Source organism: Balaenoptera ricei, chromosome 1, assembly GCF_028023285.1.
Source record: "Balaenoptera ricei isolate mBalRic1 chromosome 1, mBalRic1.hap2, whole genome shotgun sequence".
In the NCBI taxonomy this organism is placed as follows: domain Eukaryota; kingdom Metazoa; phylum Chordata; class Mammalia; order Artiodactyla; family Balaenopteridae; genus Balaenoptera; species Balaenoptera ricei.
Window position 1 is genome coordinate 74,161,386 of NC_082639.1, and position 19,420 is coordinate 74,180,805.

The 19,420-nt window shown below is 35.5% G+C and overlaps 3 protein-coding genes across 3 annotated transcripts in view; 2 read left to right on the forward strand and 1 right to left on the reverse strand.

Moving 5' to 3' along the window:
* SPATA1 (spermatogenesis associated 1) overlaps positions 1-8,524 on the forward strand; it is a 52,941-nt gene extending 44,417 nt beyond the window's left edge. Inside the window, 2 exon segments of the mRNA XM_059925267.1 lie at positions 456-543; positions 8,457-8,524. Coding sequence (XP_059781250.1) covers positions 456-542 — 87 coding nt within the window. The 3' untranslated portion in view covers position 543; positions 8,457-8,524.
* CTBS (chitobiase) lies at positions 2,403-17,994 on the reverse strand. The gene is given in 9 exon segments (XM_059925281.1): positions 2,403-2,682; positions 5,884-6,030; positions 6,422-6,519; positions 8,437-8,608; positions 14,192-14,219; positions 14,221-14,284; positions 14,287-14,391; positions 14,889-15,027; positions 17,821-17,994. Coding segments are annotated over 9 exon segments (1,128 nt in total). The 3' UTR covers positions 2,403-2,481.
* Positions 8,497-19,420, forward strand: part of LOC132367270 (transmembrane protein 258-like) — a 42,253-nt gene continuing 31,329 nt past the window's right edge. The window contains exon 1 of the mRNA XM_059925308.1: positions 8,497-8,549. The gene's annotated coding sequence lies outside the window, so the exon portion shown is untranslated. The remainder of the gene's footprint in view (positions 8,550-19,420) is intronic.

Below are 19,420 nucleotides of genomic sequence, written 5' to 3' on the forward strand. Positions count from 1 at the left end.
TGAAAGTATCAAAGTACACTTAGAAGAGCACTTGTCACACTTATATTTCTTAAGTACTTATTCAGTTTCTAAGGGCTGGGAATTAAGGTTTTTTGGAATTTTTTTTAGGAGGCAGAGGTTTTTTGTTTTTGTTTTTACTACTTTCTTTGCACAATGAGAACAGATTTTGAAATAAGCAAAAGATAAAATTCTTTCTCTAGTTTTTTAGAACCGTTTAATTTTATCATGCCTATATACTAATAAATGAAATTATTTGGTAGCATATCTAGCATGCTTATTCAAAGGAACTTATGAACTACACATTTACCATAGTAATCCAGTGCAAGTGAAGGCATTGAAGGCAGATGAGAGAAGACATGAAAGCCGTTATAAAAACCCTTATTTATATGATGATTATATAATTTTAGAAAGGTAAGATAAAAGTTCATTTTTGAAAGTCAATTGTTCTTTTATAGGTGAGAAAACAAGCAGTTTCAGATTTACGCACATTGAAAGCTGAACTGGCCCAGAAGAAATTTAATACATCTTTTGAATCTCAATAAGGTATGTTAACTTAAAATTTTTATTTGTTAAAAAATTTACTTACTTGAACAGATTTGTTTAACCATTGTTCTCCTTGTTTTCATATAAATTATAAGTTTTACATCTTTTCCCTTTTCATGTGGTTATTATACAGTGTTTCAGGAAATATTAGACGTAAGAAAGCAAAATGGTATCTATTTGACTATTTTTGAAGGTTTCAGATGTGTTACATATTATTTTACAGTACTATATTACAGTACTATTTTTTAATAGTCTTAAAATGTAATACCTAGAATGACTGTAATATGAAAAATCATATTTTAATAAATATGAATCTAACTTGCATCTACAGCTATGTAGAAATTAGTACTAAGAATTTAAATTTTTAAAATTTATTTAAAAAATACAGAGACAATAGTAATTCAACAAGTACTATGGAAAATGGTTGGTTTTACTTTGCCATAAATAATTGTGCAAGTAGGAAATGAAATATTCTCATAACAGATGACTGAATTGTCATTTATTCCAATTTGGAGAGGGGAAAATGTACAGGGAAGGCAGGATTTATGTAAATCCAGAGTTTAAGGATGCAGATTTCTAATCTAAGTATTTATAGGAACTAATATAAGTTCTACACAATATTCTTCTTAATTGCCTTGAGAAAGGAAACTGAGACCTCTGTACATTTCTTTGCACAAAATCTCTCTTTTAGAAAGAAAAAAACAGTTGAGAAACCAATGTCTTTAGATAATTAAAAGTAAAATGCAGATATAGAAAATGAAAAAATTTAACCATGGAATCAAAACTAACCAAGAAATATATTATAGATGTCCATAAATGAAGGAATATTAATAATTGGAAGGGTAAATGCCAACGAATAGAATCGGGTTCAACACCAAGTTTTTCATAAACATTTCAGATATAACCTCAAAAAAATAATTTAGTTGGAAAATATTAGGTGGCTCTAACCTACTAATTCAAAATATTACTACTAAGTTATCTTCTTGTATTTTCTAAGTATTTTGATCCTTTATATTCATTATTCTCCCCCCCCCGAAGGCATAAGTGAGTTTAATTCAAGTGACTCAGAGAACATGAGTGCTATACGGAATCAGGAAGGAGAAAAATGATTTGCATCAAATGAACCTAGAGACACAAAATTGCAGGTTTTAAATTTAGATTTATTGAATAAAAAATATAGAGCAAACTGATTCCCAAAGACTAAATTTTTATTTATTTATTTATTTATTTATTTATTTATTTATTTATTTTTGGCTGTGTTGGGTTTTCGTTTCTGTGCGAGGGCTTTCTCTAGTTGCGGCAAGCGGGGGCCGCTCTTCATCGCAGTGCACAGGCCTCTCACTATCGCGGCCTCTCTTGTTGGGAGCACAGGCTCCAGACACGCAGGCTCAGTAGTCGTGGCTCACGGGCCCAGTTGCTCCGCGGCATGTGGGATCTTCCCACACCAGGGCTCGAACCCGTGTCCCCTGCATTGGCAGGCAGATTCTCAACCACTGCGCCACCAGGGAAGCCCCCAAAGACTAAATTTTTAAAAATGTATTTCTAAGCAAAAAATTTCTACTCAAATTACACATATTTTAAAAATTAGCATTGATTGGTAAGCATATATTTTAATATGGGGGAAATTATAGCATAATAAAATTGTGAAAGCAATTGTTCCCAACTATAATATTAAACATCATACAGAGGAATATTTGATATGGTAGGTTGACTTGTTTCTTACCTTTATGTTGTTGTACACTGAAGATATAAATAGGTATGTATTTTTCAAATTCAAACAATCAAAGCATTTCTTTATTCTTTATCTGTTTTTGAGTACACTAATAACTAAAATATATAGCAATGTGAAAAAAGGTATATATTTTTTAATCTCTTCAAGAAACTAGATCTGTTTAAACAGATCATTTTTCTAAACCTTAATAGTTTAACAAAAGATGTTCATCTCTGTCACAGCTTTGGTTTTAAGGCTTTCCACACTTCTTCAGTTTGCTGTTTGGCTATAGCATCTCCAGAGTAGTCAAGACAGTTTGCATGCCACATGCCAATGCCAAGTAAGCCATGGTTTTGTACATATGCTGCCTTTAGAGAAATGCTCTGAGGGTCATCATACCACACTTGGTGAAAATGTCCAGCCTGATCCTATACAAATAAATTAAAATGTAACTTTAAAGTATTCAATGCAGTAAGAGGGAAACGTGTCTCTTAAATCCAATGATTCAAGAAGGATACAATGAAATAATAAAAATTTTAGGGCATACATACTTTCCATGGTTCTATATATAATACTTTCTAGATATCATTGCTTGTGGCACTTTTACAACAATAGAGATCACACAAATGAGCCTCCCAGTATATCCTATTTAAAGTCCTTCTCATGCCCTAAGATTCTTTCCTTGCTCTGATCTGATGATTATCAACCAAGATGTACTGTACACATCTGAATCACTTGTGAGGGCTTTTAAAAACAGATTCCTGGGACCCACACCACATGAAACCTATTGAATCAAAATCTTCCAGGGCTAGTGCTATAACATATATTTATTTGTTTCCTTATGTTATGTTTTAATGTTCCATTAGGTAATTCTGATATGTAGCCAAGGTTAAGGAGAATCACTGCTTTTGTCCTCTAAAACCAGCTTATATACTTTTTTGGATTTCCTTACAGTTCCTGGAGATGTGCCTAGTTAGGAGCTCAACAGGTGATTTTGTTTATGATGAATGGCAGTGGACAAAGAAAACATCTCCTTTTCTAGGTCTTACAGAATTGAGTCTAAGAGCCTGTTGGGTCTGGACCCCATGGGTGACTTAGGCACACACCTAAGAACCACAAACTAGAAACTAGTCTTATGCTCACCTTCCACCCTGTAAAGTCCTTCTCCCCAGCATCACTTGCCTCTATCTAGTACTAAACACAGTCTCTTTTAGAAGGTATATAAGCTATGGATAAAGGATAAAAGAAAGAGGAAAGGAGCAGAATTAGGCAAAAGGGTAAAGGAAGAGAAAAAGATAGGAAGTAAAAATAGAATGATCTGTGATTTAAAATAATTTACTGATTTTTATATACGTCTGGGGAACTCTTTCAAGACAATTCTCAATGAATACCAGTAATATTTCTATTTATGGTAGCACCACGAGAATTAGAATCATCTCCTAAGATGACTGCTTTAAAGGACAATAGTCACTTGGTAAATGAATAAGCTATGGCATATTTAAGTACAGTAGATTCATTACATACAAGCATATCTCATACTGTATCTTATATTCCATTCTTTAAAATCTTTAGAACTAGAAAAAGCTATACATGCTCTAGTTCCAATTGTGATTCAATATTAAAAGGCAACTAGAAAGATTTATTTTTGTAGAGTCAGGGACAAACCCAAAGACATGCACCTTTGAATTTTGCCATCATTCTAGCTAGTACTTTGAGCTTTTTTGATATGTTAAGAAATTTCAAATGCCTCAAATAGTGAAGGATCAAAGGATAAAAAACTGAGTATATGTAAGTTTGACAGATGCCTGGTTAAGGAATGTATGCCTCCAAGAATATTGAGTGCAAGATGAAGCTGCTATTGCTGAGACAGCATAAGAAAGCAGAATGATTCTCTTCCGTTAAAACAGAAACTTGATTTGGGTTGCTGTGGAATCTTACAATGAATGAAGAAGACAAATTGGTTATAGATGGTTGTCTGAAGTGCCATTAAATGAATGATTTTCAAGGCTCATCAAGATGTTTCCTGAGTTCTAAAATCTTAAAGAATGTGTCTTCTTATGCATTAAGGAAAAAATAAGTCAGGAATTACAAAAAACAGTACATCATAGGCTAAACTATTTATTCTAAATTACATATTTCCAAACTATGTATAATTGGTTAAACAAACCCTTTACCAAACTGATATCCATGAAACACTGTTCCCTTGCATGTTTCTAAGAGTGCTAGGAAACAGGGTTCTATGTTAAACAATTAAATGGCTTTATGTACTGTAGTACATCTTAAATCCTTGAATATAATGTTATACATTATAAATCTCCAAGAGAGACTTACAGTTTGTAGTGTTTTCCAAATATATTTGGCCATGGCACATGCGTGTGTATTTGTGTGTGTTTGTGTTTTTTTAGTATATTCTTTAAAATGAAAAAAAAAATTATACAATTTTAAAGGTTACTTTCCATTTACAGTTATTACAAAATACTGGCTATATTCCCTGTGTTGTACAATACATCCTTGAGCCTATCTTATACCCAACAGTTTGTACCTCCCACTACCCCACCCCTATCTTGCCCATCGCCCCCACTCTTCCCACTGGTAACCACTAGTGTGTGTGGGTGTGTGTGTGTCTATGTGTTATTAACAGTTCCCAGAACAGAGTTCTATAAATACTGTTTGGTAAAGACAAGATCACAGTATACCCTAGTTTAATGTTTATACTTTAGATTCTAAAGTTTAAAAAGCTCTACACTAAAGCTTTCTACATAGTTGATATACAGGCATGTACATGTATATCAATTATAATTTATTAAATATGTATATTTGCAGTCATTCTTTTGTAGATGGGTACCAGACCATTAGAAAGAAATATAAATTCTTACTGGAATTAACGTTCATCATATCATTTTAGGGTTCCTTTTGTAGTAACATAATTCAAGGTACATTAAAGATGGTTTGTACTTAGATTTTTGAGGTGTGAAAAAGTTTTTATTATGCTAAAGGTAAACTATGGAAAAGATAACTTTTCTTTGTCCCTTTGGTATGGCAATTCCTATTTATCAAACACTACCTGACAGAACTGCTAGTCATTTACTCTGTTTGTAATATTTTTCTGTCTCTAATTTTTAATTTTGTTGAATATCACATAGTTTGAATTGTGGAATAAATTTGAAATGGTACCATTTTCCATTGTGAAGTCCCTGATGACACCTCTGTTCTCAGCCTCATTCCTCCCTATATAAGAGCCTCATCAGAATTTTGAGGCTACTTTGAATTAGAGGTTTTCAGAGCAAGTAACCTGTTTTGGCCCAAAGCTCTTTCAAAAGCCACAGACATCATTTATAATTGTCAACTCTTAAGGAAATCCTGTTTGTGACACACATGTTTTTATTATATCATCTAAAATGACAAGTGGCCCATGCAGAGCAGTTCCACTATTAGTATAACTTGAATTGCTCACAAGGGAAGTAAAGTTCCTGATTACACAGATTCAAAGACAAGTCTACTCATGTAAACAGCAAGTCTGCATGTTGTACCCTATAAGAAAACTGATACAAAATCTTACTTTCAAATATGTAATTATGAAAATATGCAATTATGAAAACTAAAGATGGATAACTTGTGAAAAGTCTTACTTCACAGTGATAATAAGGAGACTGCTGATTTTTATCCCACAGTCTTCCAGAAGTAGAACTATTTTCTTGCTTCATGATCATTTGATAGGCCACCTGACGGTATACAGCATCTTTACAAGGGTATTTTGCAGTGGTACAAACATGATTCTAGAAATGCAAAAATGTTCATGTTATAGATTATCAATTAAGCAAATCTTAAGCAATTAAGCAAATCCAAAAATATAATAAAATTATTTATTAGATATAAAATATATACTATAAATAGATAACCTGACTATATGGAATAAAAGTTGAATTTCATTATTAAATAGAAATGTAATATTCAGAAACTTGTGTGGGATTTAATTATTTAAAATAAACTGTCTACTTTTTAGTCTCAAACTATATTAAATAAATTCTCAATAAAGTATATATATTCTATAGAGAGAGAAATTTATAAATTCTAAATAAAATGAAGTTTATATAGAGGAAACAAAACAGACTCTAAAAAATATAATAGAAAGAGAAAAAAATTGCGTAAGAAATGATCTGTTCTTACCGCTGATAGATTTTGGCAGGTATAATCATAACCATACCAGGGAATACCCATTACAAGTTTCTTAGGGTTAATGCCTATCTTGATGTAGTCATCATATCCTAATCAAATAGGGACAGAAAAAGCATATTTTTTTCTCTTCATATGTCTACTAATGTGTTCATACAAGCTATGCAACCACTCAGAATCCAAGTTTGTAACAACAGGTACATTTATGTAAAATACTAATATGGTGTTACTCGAATATATTATAAAAGTCATCTCTTAAGAATTATAAATTTGGTATCACTTTCTAAACAATTTCTTTTTGAATAACAGAAAACATTCAAAACAATTTAGATCAAATTGAAGCAAAATATTCACAAAATTTAATTTTGGGAACAATGACATATTTTAGTAACAATGACACATTTTAGGAAAGCATGCTAATTGTGTCTCTTAACTGCTAAGGCATGGATTTGATATTCTAGATTCTAAAGCTTTAAAAAAGTTCTGTAAGTCTTAAACTTTCTGGCAGGTGTGGTCTCACAATTACCTACAGAACACACAAGTGTTCCACATTTTATCAATATCCTATAAGCATGGATTACAGCTTGGGATAAGGAATGACCGCATCTTACTCTGTAGTAGCAGATAATCTGTAGTTATAGGAAACAAAGAGAAAAACGAACAAATTCCTGGTACTATCAATCCCTTTCTTGCCCATGCTGCAAATTATGTTTTCCCACCAAGATATGTTCCAAGATTAGCTAGAATGTTGAGTAAATTTGCTGTTTTTCAGAGGCTTTAAAGTTATTGTGTACTGTTAAATATCCAAGAGAGGGGTGGAGTATGCATCATTTCCCAAACATATTTGATAATGAACCTTTTATTGATATACATAATTATCATCTCTTTCATAAACACAGTTGGCAAACATTGGGTTAAATAATTATTTTGTATTATAACACAAATTATTTTTCAAATTTTAAATAGTATATGCTTATGATCAGACTATTCTATCCAGACAATTAGGACATGATAAAATGAGGCCAGGTTCTATGATTTTACCTCTATATGAAAAAGAAAATAATTTTTATTTATTACTCAACACTTAAATCTATGCTAACTATCCCAGAAAATCTCACTTAAGTCCAAAAGATAGCAAGCAATCTTTAATTCAATTGGTTGATGGGATACAAACCAATCCAAACTTTGGAAAGGATAATGCAAAGGCCACATCATATGAATGACAGAACAGAAGTACTCTTAATTCTAATAGGAATATAATTTTTAATGTAGCATGGGTACTAATAGTAAATGCCAAATAAGATAAAGCCAATCCTATCAATCATGTATAATATGTACTCACATTATAGATACCTTTGCTATTAAATTATTTAACATTGGTTATTTCAACAAAAATATTCTATCAAATTCTAAGTAAGCAAATATCTTCTTCGTGTAACTTTCTGACAAGAGTGTTGACTTGAAGTTAGAACACCTACTTGAGTTCCAACCATATAATACTTAATAGCTGTGCAATCATGAGAACTTAACACCCTTCATCTCATCTATAATAGAGGGTTAATATAATACACCTTCCTCCCAAGATTTTTTAGAGGTAATTGAAAACTTCAGAACTTTAAAACTTTTTGTAAACTTTAAAGCTCTCAAATTAAGAGGTCTTATGCTGTGGAGCAGCTGGGCCCGTGAGCCACAATTACTCAGCCTGCGCGTCTGGAGCCTGTGCTCCGCAACAAGAGAGGCCGCGATAGTGAGAGGCCCATGCACCGCGATGAAGAGTGGCCCCTGCTTGCCACAACTAGAGAAAGCCCTCGCACAGAAACGAAGACCCAACACAGCCATAAATAAATAAATAAAATAAGTTAAAAAAAAAAAGGAGGTTTTTATATGTTTCAAGAACGCATTACAAATGGAAAAGGTATACAAATGACTTAGAAATACTAAAATATATCTTAATGTTTGAGGTTATAGAATTAATATTGCTGATAACTGATTGTTTTGTGAATTCTTACCAGTTAATGTCTTAGTATAGGGAGAGTTGGCTCCTGCAACACATTGTGACCAGACCAGACTTCGTTCACCATAAGACATCACAAAGAGAAAGTCACAAGCATCTGCAATTCTGGTATAATTATAGCACCTCCTACCTACACAGTTTGGAGACCAAGATACATCAAAGGTTACCTGTGGGAAAACCATTTTATGAACATGATCAAATATGCATATTATGGCAGATGTTTTGTTGATTATATATTCTCTTGCCTCATATTACTCCCCACCTCAAAAAGAACCACTTACGTGTCTGACGTAAGGTTTGACATGTATGGAACTAGAACAATTCTAAGAAATATATTTTTTGCCTACACGGACTGACCCAGACATATATTTTGGACAATGTTTTGGACATATATTTAGATAATGGACATATATTTGGACCCGGGCATATTTGGACATATACAATGACCAGGAGCAGGCACTGTGTAGAAGAGGAGTTTTTAAGTCACATGCCTTCAGAGGACAGACTAGCAACTCGACTGATTGAAGGAAACTGGTGTAATCACAGTAGGGTGTGGTAGGGCCTATAAGCAACTAGAGAGTAAAAGCACACTAAAAGAATTCAAATACAAAAGTTCTTAAAAATATCGTGCAAGCTAAATAGGTCATCTCTTGGCACAAGCTTACTGGACTATGTTGGCAGTTTGAGCCCTTGATTTACAATTACTTTACATGGTAAGTTTAGTCCAACATTATAGTTAAAGAGTAGTGGTGTTTTATGGCTACAAGTATAAATTAATCAACTCAAAATGTTGAACAAATCACTTAAATGGTCTTATTTTATGGAAATATTCAAATAAAACTTTAGTGTTAAATTATCTTTCATTTTGAATAGTGAGCCAGTCCTCAATAAGGATGAATCTCTTTAAAAGATTTATTGCCTTAAGATGTTGGTCAAAGGGTCAGACTTTCAGTTATAAAATAAATAAGTTCCGAGACCTAATGTAAAAAAAAAAAGATTTATTGCCTTAACTGAATATTAATTAGCTTTATTTTATTAATATATGTCTGCAAACATTCTAAAGCTTCATTAAAAGTTTTCTTCTTAATTAGGCTCTCAATAAATGTATTGATTAATATTACAAAAAATTGAGGTATTTTAGTTAAATTTTTACACTTTGGCTAATTTATTCTACTATAACTCTTTTTAGGACTTTCTCAAAATTCTCTCTATAATTCTTTCATTATTAACACTAAAGGAAGCTCTGCTTTTTAAGTATAGGCTTTCCCCAAAGCTCTCCAGCAAAATAGGTTATAAAGTGAAATTTTTACATATTGGACTTCATTTTTATCGCTGTCCCCTCTTACAAAATGGAAGTATAATAAGGTAATAGAGAAAGTGATTACCTCTAAGCAGGTAAATTTCAAATCCATTTTGTAAGTCCTTACCTCTCTCCTGAGCAGTGAGAATATTTTCACCTAGGTTTCCTCCTGAGCAGTGAGAATATTTTCACCTGGGTTTCCTGTCATGGTTAATCTCATATTTTTGAGAAGGCAGCTTTAGTATATTAGAAAACAAATCAAAAGACTTTGGTTCTTATCTTGGCTCTCTTATAACTAGGTTATTTCATTTTAAATATCTGATCTGTTTTCCCACATGTAACAATGAAGGTGTAGAAAGAATTCTTCAAGAGCACTTCTAGCTCTTTAATTCTGTGATCACAAATTCTATAATCCTAAATTATCATCTTTTCCCAAAAACTCATTTCTCCTTCCTGGGACTCTATATTAGTCATTTTTTTCTGGTCACCAGTTTAAGAACCTTTGGGCCATTTTCTGACTCTTCTTCCCTCACACCCCATAACTAATCTCACATTTTCCTTTGGGTGGCCTCTCACAGTTGTTCTGCCCATTCCTTTCCATTAATTAATTCAATTAATATTGAACACTTGCTGAGTGTTAGGGTTATGCCATCATCCCAATTCAAACCATAAATTCCAAGTTATTGGATTACTGGCTTAGTCCTTACAGGTCTCTCTTTCTCCTCTAGATTTTTTTATGTATTACTATAAATAATCTTCCCCAAATACTTTCTAAACACATTACCCATTACATACAGAATAAAATGCATACTCTTCAGTGTCACATCCTGGATCTTCCACAATCTGGTTCATCTTGGCAACTGTACTTCCCACTAACTTAACTAACATGAACTTGACATAGTAGCCCAAATTCTCTACTTGCCCCTCAAACATGGAAATAGACATTCCTACTGCAAAGTCTTTGCTCAGTCTCTTCCCCCTTGCTCTTTCACTATAGCTTAATCAGGACTAGCAAATAAGTTCCCATACATTAATTCTACCCTATTAACAACAGCAATCTAAGAATGAAGGAAAAGTTTCTGAGACCAAAATGTGTGAGGAGAGGAGTATGGTGGCCTGCATACCAGGTATTTGCTATTCTTGATCTAAATTGTACTCATCTGCAAAGCTGAATTCCACACTGACAAACCTTCCCTACTTGTATAAAGCCACAGAGATGTTGATCGTTACATCATTTATTATTTTTCCAGTGATTCTCATGTTGACCAACTACACCAGAATCACCTATCACACTTGGTAAAAATACAGTTCCTAGAATCTACGCCAGAATCAACTTCTGGGCATATTTTTAACAAGCACTCCCAGGTGATTCTGAGATAGATTTAGAGTCATTAGTTTATACTATATATATCCTACTTAACTAGATTTAAAATTTTGAAAGGCAGGTATCATTCATATATTCAATAAGTAATTTTTAAACATTGTGTTAGACATCAGGGAACTGGTCCCTGCCTTCAAAAAACTCACTGTCTAGCCTAGCAGTTTTTTCTCAGCTTTACTGAGGTATAATAGACAAGTAAAATTGTAATATATTTTAAGTGTACAACATGATGATATGCATATATATGTAAAAGTATTCCCATCAAGTTAATTAACATAGCCATCACCTTATTTATTTATTTATTATTTATTATTTATTTATTATTTTGGTGATAACACTAAAATTCTACTCTCAGCAAATTTCAAATTATACAATACAGTACAGTCAACTATAGTCATCACGTTATGCACTAAATCCTCAGAACTTATTCATCTTACAACAAAGTTTATACCTTTTACCAGCCTAACTGTATCTAACTACAGTTTCCTTATTGATGTTTCCCTATTGATTATCTGTCTGAATAATCTGTCCATTGCTGAAAGTGGAGTACTAAAGTCCTCTACTATTATTATATTGCTGTCCATTTCTCCCTTCAGATATCTTAGTGTTTATTTAATATATTTGGGTGCTCTGATGTGGAGCACCCACAATAAATATTTACAATTGTTATATCTTCTTGATGAACTGACCCTTTTATAATTATATAATGAACTTTGTCTCTTGTTACCATTTTTGGCTTAAAGTCTATTTTGTCTGATATAAATATAGCTACCCCTGCTCACTTTTGGTTTCCATTTGCCTGGAACTAGTTTTTTCAATCCTTTCATTTTTAGTCTATGTGTGTCCTTAAAGCTGAAGTGAGTCTCTTATAGGCAGCGTATAGTTGGATCTTGTTGTTTTTTTTAATCCATTCAGCCACTCTGTGTCTTTTGATTCGAGAATTTAGTCCATTTCCATTTAAAGTAATTATTGATAGATTTCTACGTAATATTGCCATCTTGTTAATTGTTTTCTGGCTATTTTCTAATTCCTTTTTTCCTTACTTTTTTTCTTGCTCTCTTCCTTTGTGATTTGTGATTCCCTGTAGTGGCATGATTGATTCCTTTCTGATTTTCTTTTGTATATCTAATGTAGGTCTTTGCTTTGTGGTTATCATGTGGCTTACATTAAAAAAAATTTTGTAACTATGTATGGTGATGGATGTTAACTAGACTTATTGTGGTGATCATTTTGCAATATATACAAATATCAAATCATTATGTTGTATACCTGAAACTAATGTAATACTATATATGTCAATTATATTGAAATAAAATAATTTTTTAAAACATCTTACAGTTACAACAGTCTATTTTAAACTGTTAACAACTTAGAACACATAAAAAAGCTCTACATTTTTATACTCCACCACCCAACATTTTATGTTTTGGCTGTCAAAATTTACATCATTTTTTATGTGTGTCCACTAACAAATTATTGTATAGTTTTTTTTTAAGAAGGAAACATCCTAATGTGTTCCTTTATAATTTCTGTAATATACTTTTTTATTGACGTATAGTTAATTTACAGTGTTGTGTTAGTTTCAGGTGTACAGCGAAGTGATTCAGTTGTACATATATATATACCTATTCTTTTTCAGATTCTTTTCCATTATAGGTTATTACAAGATATTGAGTATAGTTCCCTGTGCTATACAGTAGGTCCTTTTTGTTTATCTGTTTTGTATATAGTAGTGTATATCTGTTAATCCCAAACTGCTAATTATCTCCCCCCTACCTCCCCCACACCGCTATCCCCTTTGGTAATCATAAGTTTGTTTTCTTTGTCTGTGAGTCTATTTCTGTTTTGTAAATAAGTTTATTTGTATCATTTTTTAGATTCTACATATAAGTGATAACATATGATATTTGTCTCTGTCTGACTTACTTCATTTAATATGATAATCTCTAGGTCCATCCATGTTGCTGCAAATGGCACTATTTCATTCTTTTTTATGGCTGAGTGTGATCATTCCATTGTGTATATATACCACATGTTCTTTATCCATTCATCTGTCAGTGGACATTTAGGTTGCTTCCATGTGTTGGCTATTGTAAATAGTGCTGCTATGAACACTGAGGTGAATATATCTTTTCGAATTATAGTTTTGTCTGGGTATGTGCCCAGGAGTGGGATTGCAGGATCATATGGCAACTCTATTTTTAGTTTTTTAAGGAATCTCCATACTGTTCTCCATAGTGGCTGCACCAATTTACATTCCCATCAACAGTGTAGGAGGGTTCCTTTTTCTCCACTCTCTCTCCAGCATTTATTATTTGTAGACTTTTTAATGATGGCCATTCTGACTGGTGTGAGGTGACACCTCATTGTAGTTTTGGTTTGCATTTCTCTGAATAAGAATCTCTGGGAGTGGGATCCAGTGTACGTGTGTGTGTTTAATTTTTTTAAGATTCCTGGTTATCTTGGTGTATGACCAGTTTTGAGAATCACTGATCTGGGGCCACACTGTCCTTCTGTTGCTCACACATTGCCTGGCAAGATGCCTTATGTTGTGATCTTCTCTCTGATCATGCTCATTATGGTAGTAGGGAAGAATACTGCCTTTTGTCATAGCACTGACAAGTTCTATGGAATTAGGCTTTGAGCCTTACTGGGCCTTGGGTGCTTTGCAAAGTAATTCAGAGTCTATGGAGCAAGTGAGACACTTCCCCAGAACTACCTCTACTCTTAGGCAAGAGCTGTTTCTGTCCTGCACTGATGAAAGCAGAGCCTGGGCAGCTAAATCCTTCCTGATTCCCATTGCCTATCTAATATTTCTAACTCTGCTGCAAGGCAAGTAGGTGGGGCAATTCCAGTATTGTATCCTGATGTGAATAAAGAACAGATTTGACACCTTAAAATTTTATGAAACTTCTCTAGTTAAGAACCTCAAAAGTTCCAGAAAATTTTTTAGGATGTACTGAAACTCTTCCTACTCAATAAAACTGAGATTCTATTTGTCATACCTTCATGAATACATTTTGATAGGAAAAGTAAGGGGTTTCCAAAAAACAACAAATGAATTTTTACCTGTGATCCCTCAATTTCACAATGCAAAGTCTGCAGTTTCTTTGACTAAAGCAGTTAACGTATAATATTCAGGTGATGAACGAGCAACTTCTTGTCTAGATTAATTCCATCCATATATTGTGTTTTGGCCAGCTTAACTTGTTGAGCTATCCAGGATGCTCTGAAAGTAGCATTAATGATATCCCTTAAGGATACATCTCCTATGGAAGAAATATACATCTTTTGTACATATATGCTTTTAACAGTTTAATAAAATTTACTTCACAAACTTCCAAAGAGATCCGAATGTCTTTAAAACATCTCATAATTTTGGAATACTAAGCCCCAAATTTAAGTTTTCCAAATGAAGAAGTAATATATCAAGATCACAGAAAATCATTAGTCATTAATCTTCTAAATAACCATTATGAATAATTAGTAATATTCTCAAATTAAAAGAAAAAATCATGGACTATGGCTAGCTAAGGGTCATCATGATAATTAGGATTCATATTTTCCTCAAAACCATACAGTAGTTTACTTAATTCTTCTAAAATATGTCTACCCGAGAAATGAATTAAACAGTATCTAAGATTAATTTTAGGATGCTAAAAAATATAAAAATGAAAAGAGAATTTTTTGGAAATTCAAGATAGCAGATGATGCAAGTATAACTTACCAATTGGCTTAGACACATCTGGTAAAAACTGTAACTCACCTTTTAGCACTACTCTGGCTCCTTTTGAATGAGCATAGCACATAAGTTCTGAGTCATAATTTGAGAAAAGTATCACAGTTGTAATCTGTGACCAGTCATAATATTTCCAAGTTTTATGTCCAACATCAAACACAAAGACCTGCCAAAACAACAGGGATAAGCACCCTCACTTAAACCAAGAAGAATATCATGCTGACCACCCAAAGTAACAATTAAACATTGATCATATGCCAGGCACTGAGAGTACAACAGTGAATAAGACATAGGGGTCCCAATTAATTGGTGGCGGAGGAAATTAGTGGGGCCTGGAAAGTAGGAGAGGGTAGGCTAGGAAGAAATAGTGGCAAGTGTCAAGGCCTGGAGGCAGAGCATGGAGGTTTATATGGCTGATGCCTAAAATTTGGAGGGAGACAACAGTGAAGAACCTGAGGGTGGTAGGCAGGGTTAAATCATGAAAGGACTTGAAGCCCTCTTGAGAAATTATCCCAAGAGAAAGGGTTTTAAAAAGAGAATATACATATTTTAGGTATGCATTTTAGAAAAATCCCTTCAGCTGAAGTGGGAAATGGTTTAAAGAGGCAAAACTGGAGGCAGAATATCTAATAGGAAAGCTTTGGAAGAATGCAGGCAAGAGATGATGGTGACCTCAACTAAAGTTGTGGAGCAGCGGAGACTATGAGATAAATGAATAAATCTGGAAGATCCTAAGAAGGCAAAATTAACAGGACTCTGACCCACTGAATGAGTAAGGTAAGAGAAAGGGAGGAGGTTGAAAATACTCAAGTTTCTGGCTGCTGCAGATGGACTCATAGATGCTGCATTTACTATGAATGATTTCTGGTGAACCTTACTTCTTAGACTAGTGCTCAAGTTAAATACTAAGGTGGTGGATGTTATGTTTCTCCCGTATTTTTTTCTCCACAGATAATATTAGAAGCACTGATCATTTTTACTTTATCCCAAATAAGGTGTTAATTCATTGATTTAGCAAATATTTATTGAATCCCAATGAGGTATAGGCAGGGTATATTGTTAGGCATTAGTGACACAGACCAGGTCCATTGGTTATTTAATGCAATAGTGTTAAGGGCTACACGGAAATGCAGGGCGCCATGACAGCATATAAAGGGGACCTGCGACCCTGGTAGGGCAGGAAAACTTCCCTGAGGACTACACTCTTTAGGGGAGGACTGAAATCTGGGCAATGACCTAGACAGGACAGAGGAGGGGTACCAATGCACAAAAAAGAGCATTCTCAGAAGAGGGAACAAAAAAGGGCAAAGGTCTCAATACCTCAGGAGAATTCTGAATTTCTGGAGCCAAAAGAAGGTCAGTGAGGCTGGAGCACAGAAATCCTGAAAGTACATGGAAACAGATGAAACTGATGAAACTACTGAGGTAGGTGGTGGCAGGATCAAGTAGGGCTTTGTAGACCACTGAGGAGTTTCTATTTTCTCCTGAGATGAATGGGAAGCATTAAAGTATTTTAAGCAGAGGATCATAAGATTTGCATTAAAAAATGAGAGAGACAGACAGACACACAGGGAGAGGGGGAGAGAGAAAGGGAGAGTGATATCTATGATCACTGGGCCACTGTGAGGAGAATGGATGGGGGAGGGTGGGGCGAGCTAGCTATAAAAATTAAACCAGACTTTTCCTAATTTTCTGTCTCCTTTTTGGTTTTTTGTTTATTTTTCAGAATTAACTGTGCATAACCCATTTTTCTACTAGGCAGTTACCCACTGAAATAATAAAAATTACAAAATGTGAAACTGAACAGCCCATTGTTTTTAGACTTCTTAGAATCATATTTATGTCACAAACCTTACCCCTATTTCAATTCTGATAACTAAGATTGAATATGTTAAAAATATACAGAGAGCTTGTGATATAATAGAAATCCTAAAAAATAGCTTGATGAACCAATTGAATATATAAGGGAAAAAGTAATGCAGTCTAGTCTTTGTCTTTGAAAAATATAGGTCAGTAGAGAGAAAAGACCATTAACCACCAACATGCAAATGAACAAAATTTGGCTTCTTTGCATAATTGGTTTTCTAAATGCCCACAGATGCCACCTAACCGACTAAGAGGTATTGGGTGCTACAGAAAGTCTTTCAGATGTTAGGCTTACACACTAGGCAGGTTCTCCGTAAACACTTCCACCGTTTTTACTTCTTCTAAGCAATTTATATTACTTTTTTTAACTGACATTTAAATGTCCCTGCCAAATGTAATCTGCTAGATTAAGAACTGGCAATTGTCGCTATGTTTACACAAGAATTGCTCTTTTGGAGTGAACTTTTCCACCTGCCTGATGTGTCCACTTCCTGGTGCAGTCATCAAACTCTAGGCAGACAAGTGGTCTTCACATTACCTCCGAAAGGGTGTTTGCTTAAAGCTGCCCAAGGCCTTATAAATTCTTAGGTGGGTAGACGGAATTTTTACTTAAAGACCTATTTTTAATCCCCCTTCTTGTGTGGCAGGTATAGAAAAGCAAAGTAAGCAGAACGTTCAGTCTTCCACTGGACTGTGGGAGTGCTGAGATTCTTTCAAACTCATCCTCAATTCTCTTGGAAACCAATGGGTCTTGCTACTTAGGGAGTATCTCCTTACCAGCCTCCTTGCTTGTCTGGCCAGACTGCCTGGGGAGAGGCACAGCAGGGCAATGCAAGGAATTTGCACTTGGAGTCAGATCTGGGTTGGAATACTTACTGTGAGACCTGGGAGGAGTTACTCAACCTCTCTGAGCCAAAATTTCCTCATCTTTAAGGCTGAAGGAAATCCGTGGACAGAAAGGCCCCTCCGCGAGCGGTCAAAGCTGGTTTTGCGCCCCCAGCACCTCTTTCTCGGGCTCGGTTATTCTACTGTAACTCCTCTTAGGGCCTTGAGGACCAGACCCGGAGCGTCAGGGGAAAGAGAGGCCACTGACCTCGAAGTCGGGGCGATGGGTGATGGGACGGCACAGCGCTGGGGCCTGGCACGGGCAGTCGGCCCCGAGCCCGACGTGCAGCGCCAGGGGCAGCGGCAGCAGCAGAGGAGCGAGCCCCGGGCCCCCGCGCAGCGAGGGAACGAGGCGCCGGCTCCGGAGCTGCGGGCAGGCCATGCTAGTGGCTCACCAATCAGCAGAGCTGTCCCGCATTCCCGGGCGGCGCCTGCTTTATGGAGGGGAGGGGAGGGGCCGGGCCGAGCTCCCCGGCTGGGCAGGGGAGGAGCTGGGCGGTCGCCAAGTCCGGGGGATCTGGGGCTGCGGGAGAGAGGGACCGAGGCCGCGGTGCCCCTAGCACGTCGAGCCCAGGGAGCCAGGGCCTCGGTGCCCGGCAGACAGTTGACTCAAGTGTATATCGCCTACCATCTATGTGCCTCTCTTCGGCTCTGTGTCATAGTTGTGTCCTCCTTGTGGAGCCTGAAACTGGAGGGAGTCCCCAAAATGGAGAAGTAGGATGCCTTGGAAGGGATGATGGTGCTACATGGCTGGAATGGCCCAAAGATTTTGAAGATACAGATATCTGTTAAGACAGCGGTTCGAATACGGCCTCTAATTTCGCCTCCTCCCATGCTTAAACTCCAGTGAAAACCTCAACCCGCAAGGGAAGGGAGATGACAGCAACATTTTGGAAGCTTGAAAGCACAAGTATGAGGGGTAAGTGCCCCAGGCCCCAACAGTGCGGAAACTTGAGAAACAACGCAATTTAAACCACAGAATCTTCAAAAGGTTCTGGAACTACAAGAAGTGCCTCAGGAATTAGGGGTGAAGGGGAGATGGAGGTTAGGATGTCCGAAAATAAAGGGGAATTAGGTGAAAGCTGCCTGAGAAGCAGTGAAATCTCTAGATCCTTTCTCCAGCCTTATGTCTCTGGGCAGCTGCCCCTCTCCCACCCAGGCTGAAGTTTGGAGGTTTAATGCTCTGGGGAGGGTGAATTCTCTGGTACTTGCTTTTAGGTACCATACCTAAAATAGGATATAACTGACTTTGTGCCTGACCAAAGATATTGGCAACATGCCCGCAGATCATCCTATAGCAAAATTTAAAGTCAGAAACACCAGGCACCCACTCAGAGCTCCCTCTTTACTTTTTATCTCTTGCATTTAATCATGGACAACAAACAAGACAATTGAATAATATAAAGGGAACAACAGAAAAAGGAATATGGGAGGAAACAAACATTGTAGGGAGGACATTAAAAAAAAAAAAAAAAAAAAACTCTTAGTAATATCCCCAGGAAGGCAAGAGAAGATGAAGCCACAACAGGATGAAATTTTTTAAAAAGGGGGGTGGGAATAGAAAGAGTTCTTGGAAATTAGAAAGAAGATCACAGAAATGAGGGAAAAATCACAGAAGATTTGAGCAAAGTAACACAAAAATACTCTTCAAAAAGAAAGAAAATTGGAAGAGCAGTCCAGGTGGGAAGAAATCATCAATTAAGTAATTCAAGAAAAATTCCAGGAATGAAGGACAGGAGTTTTCAGAAGGAAAGGGCAAAGAATAGATCCTAAGAGCTTCCAGAGAGAAAAAAAATCACAAAATATCA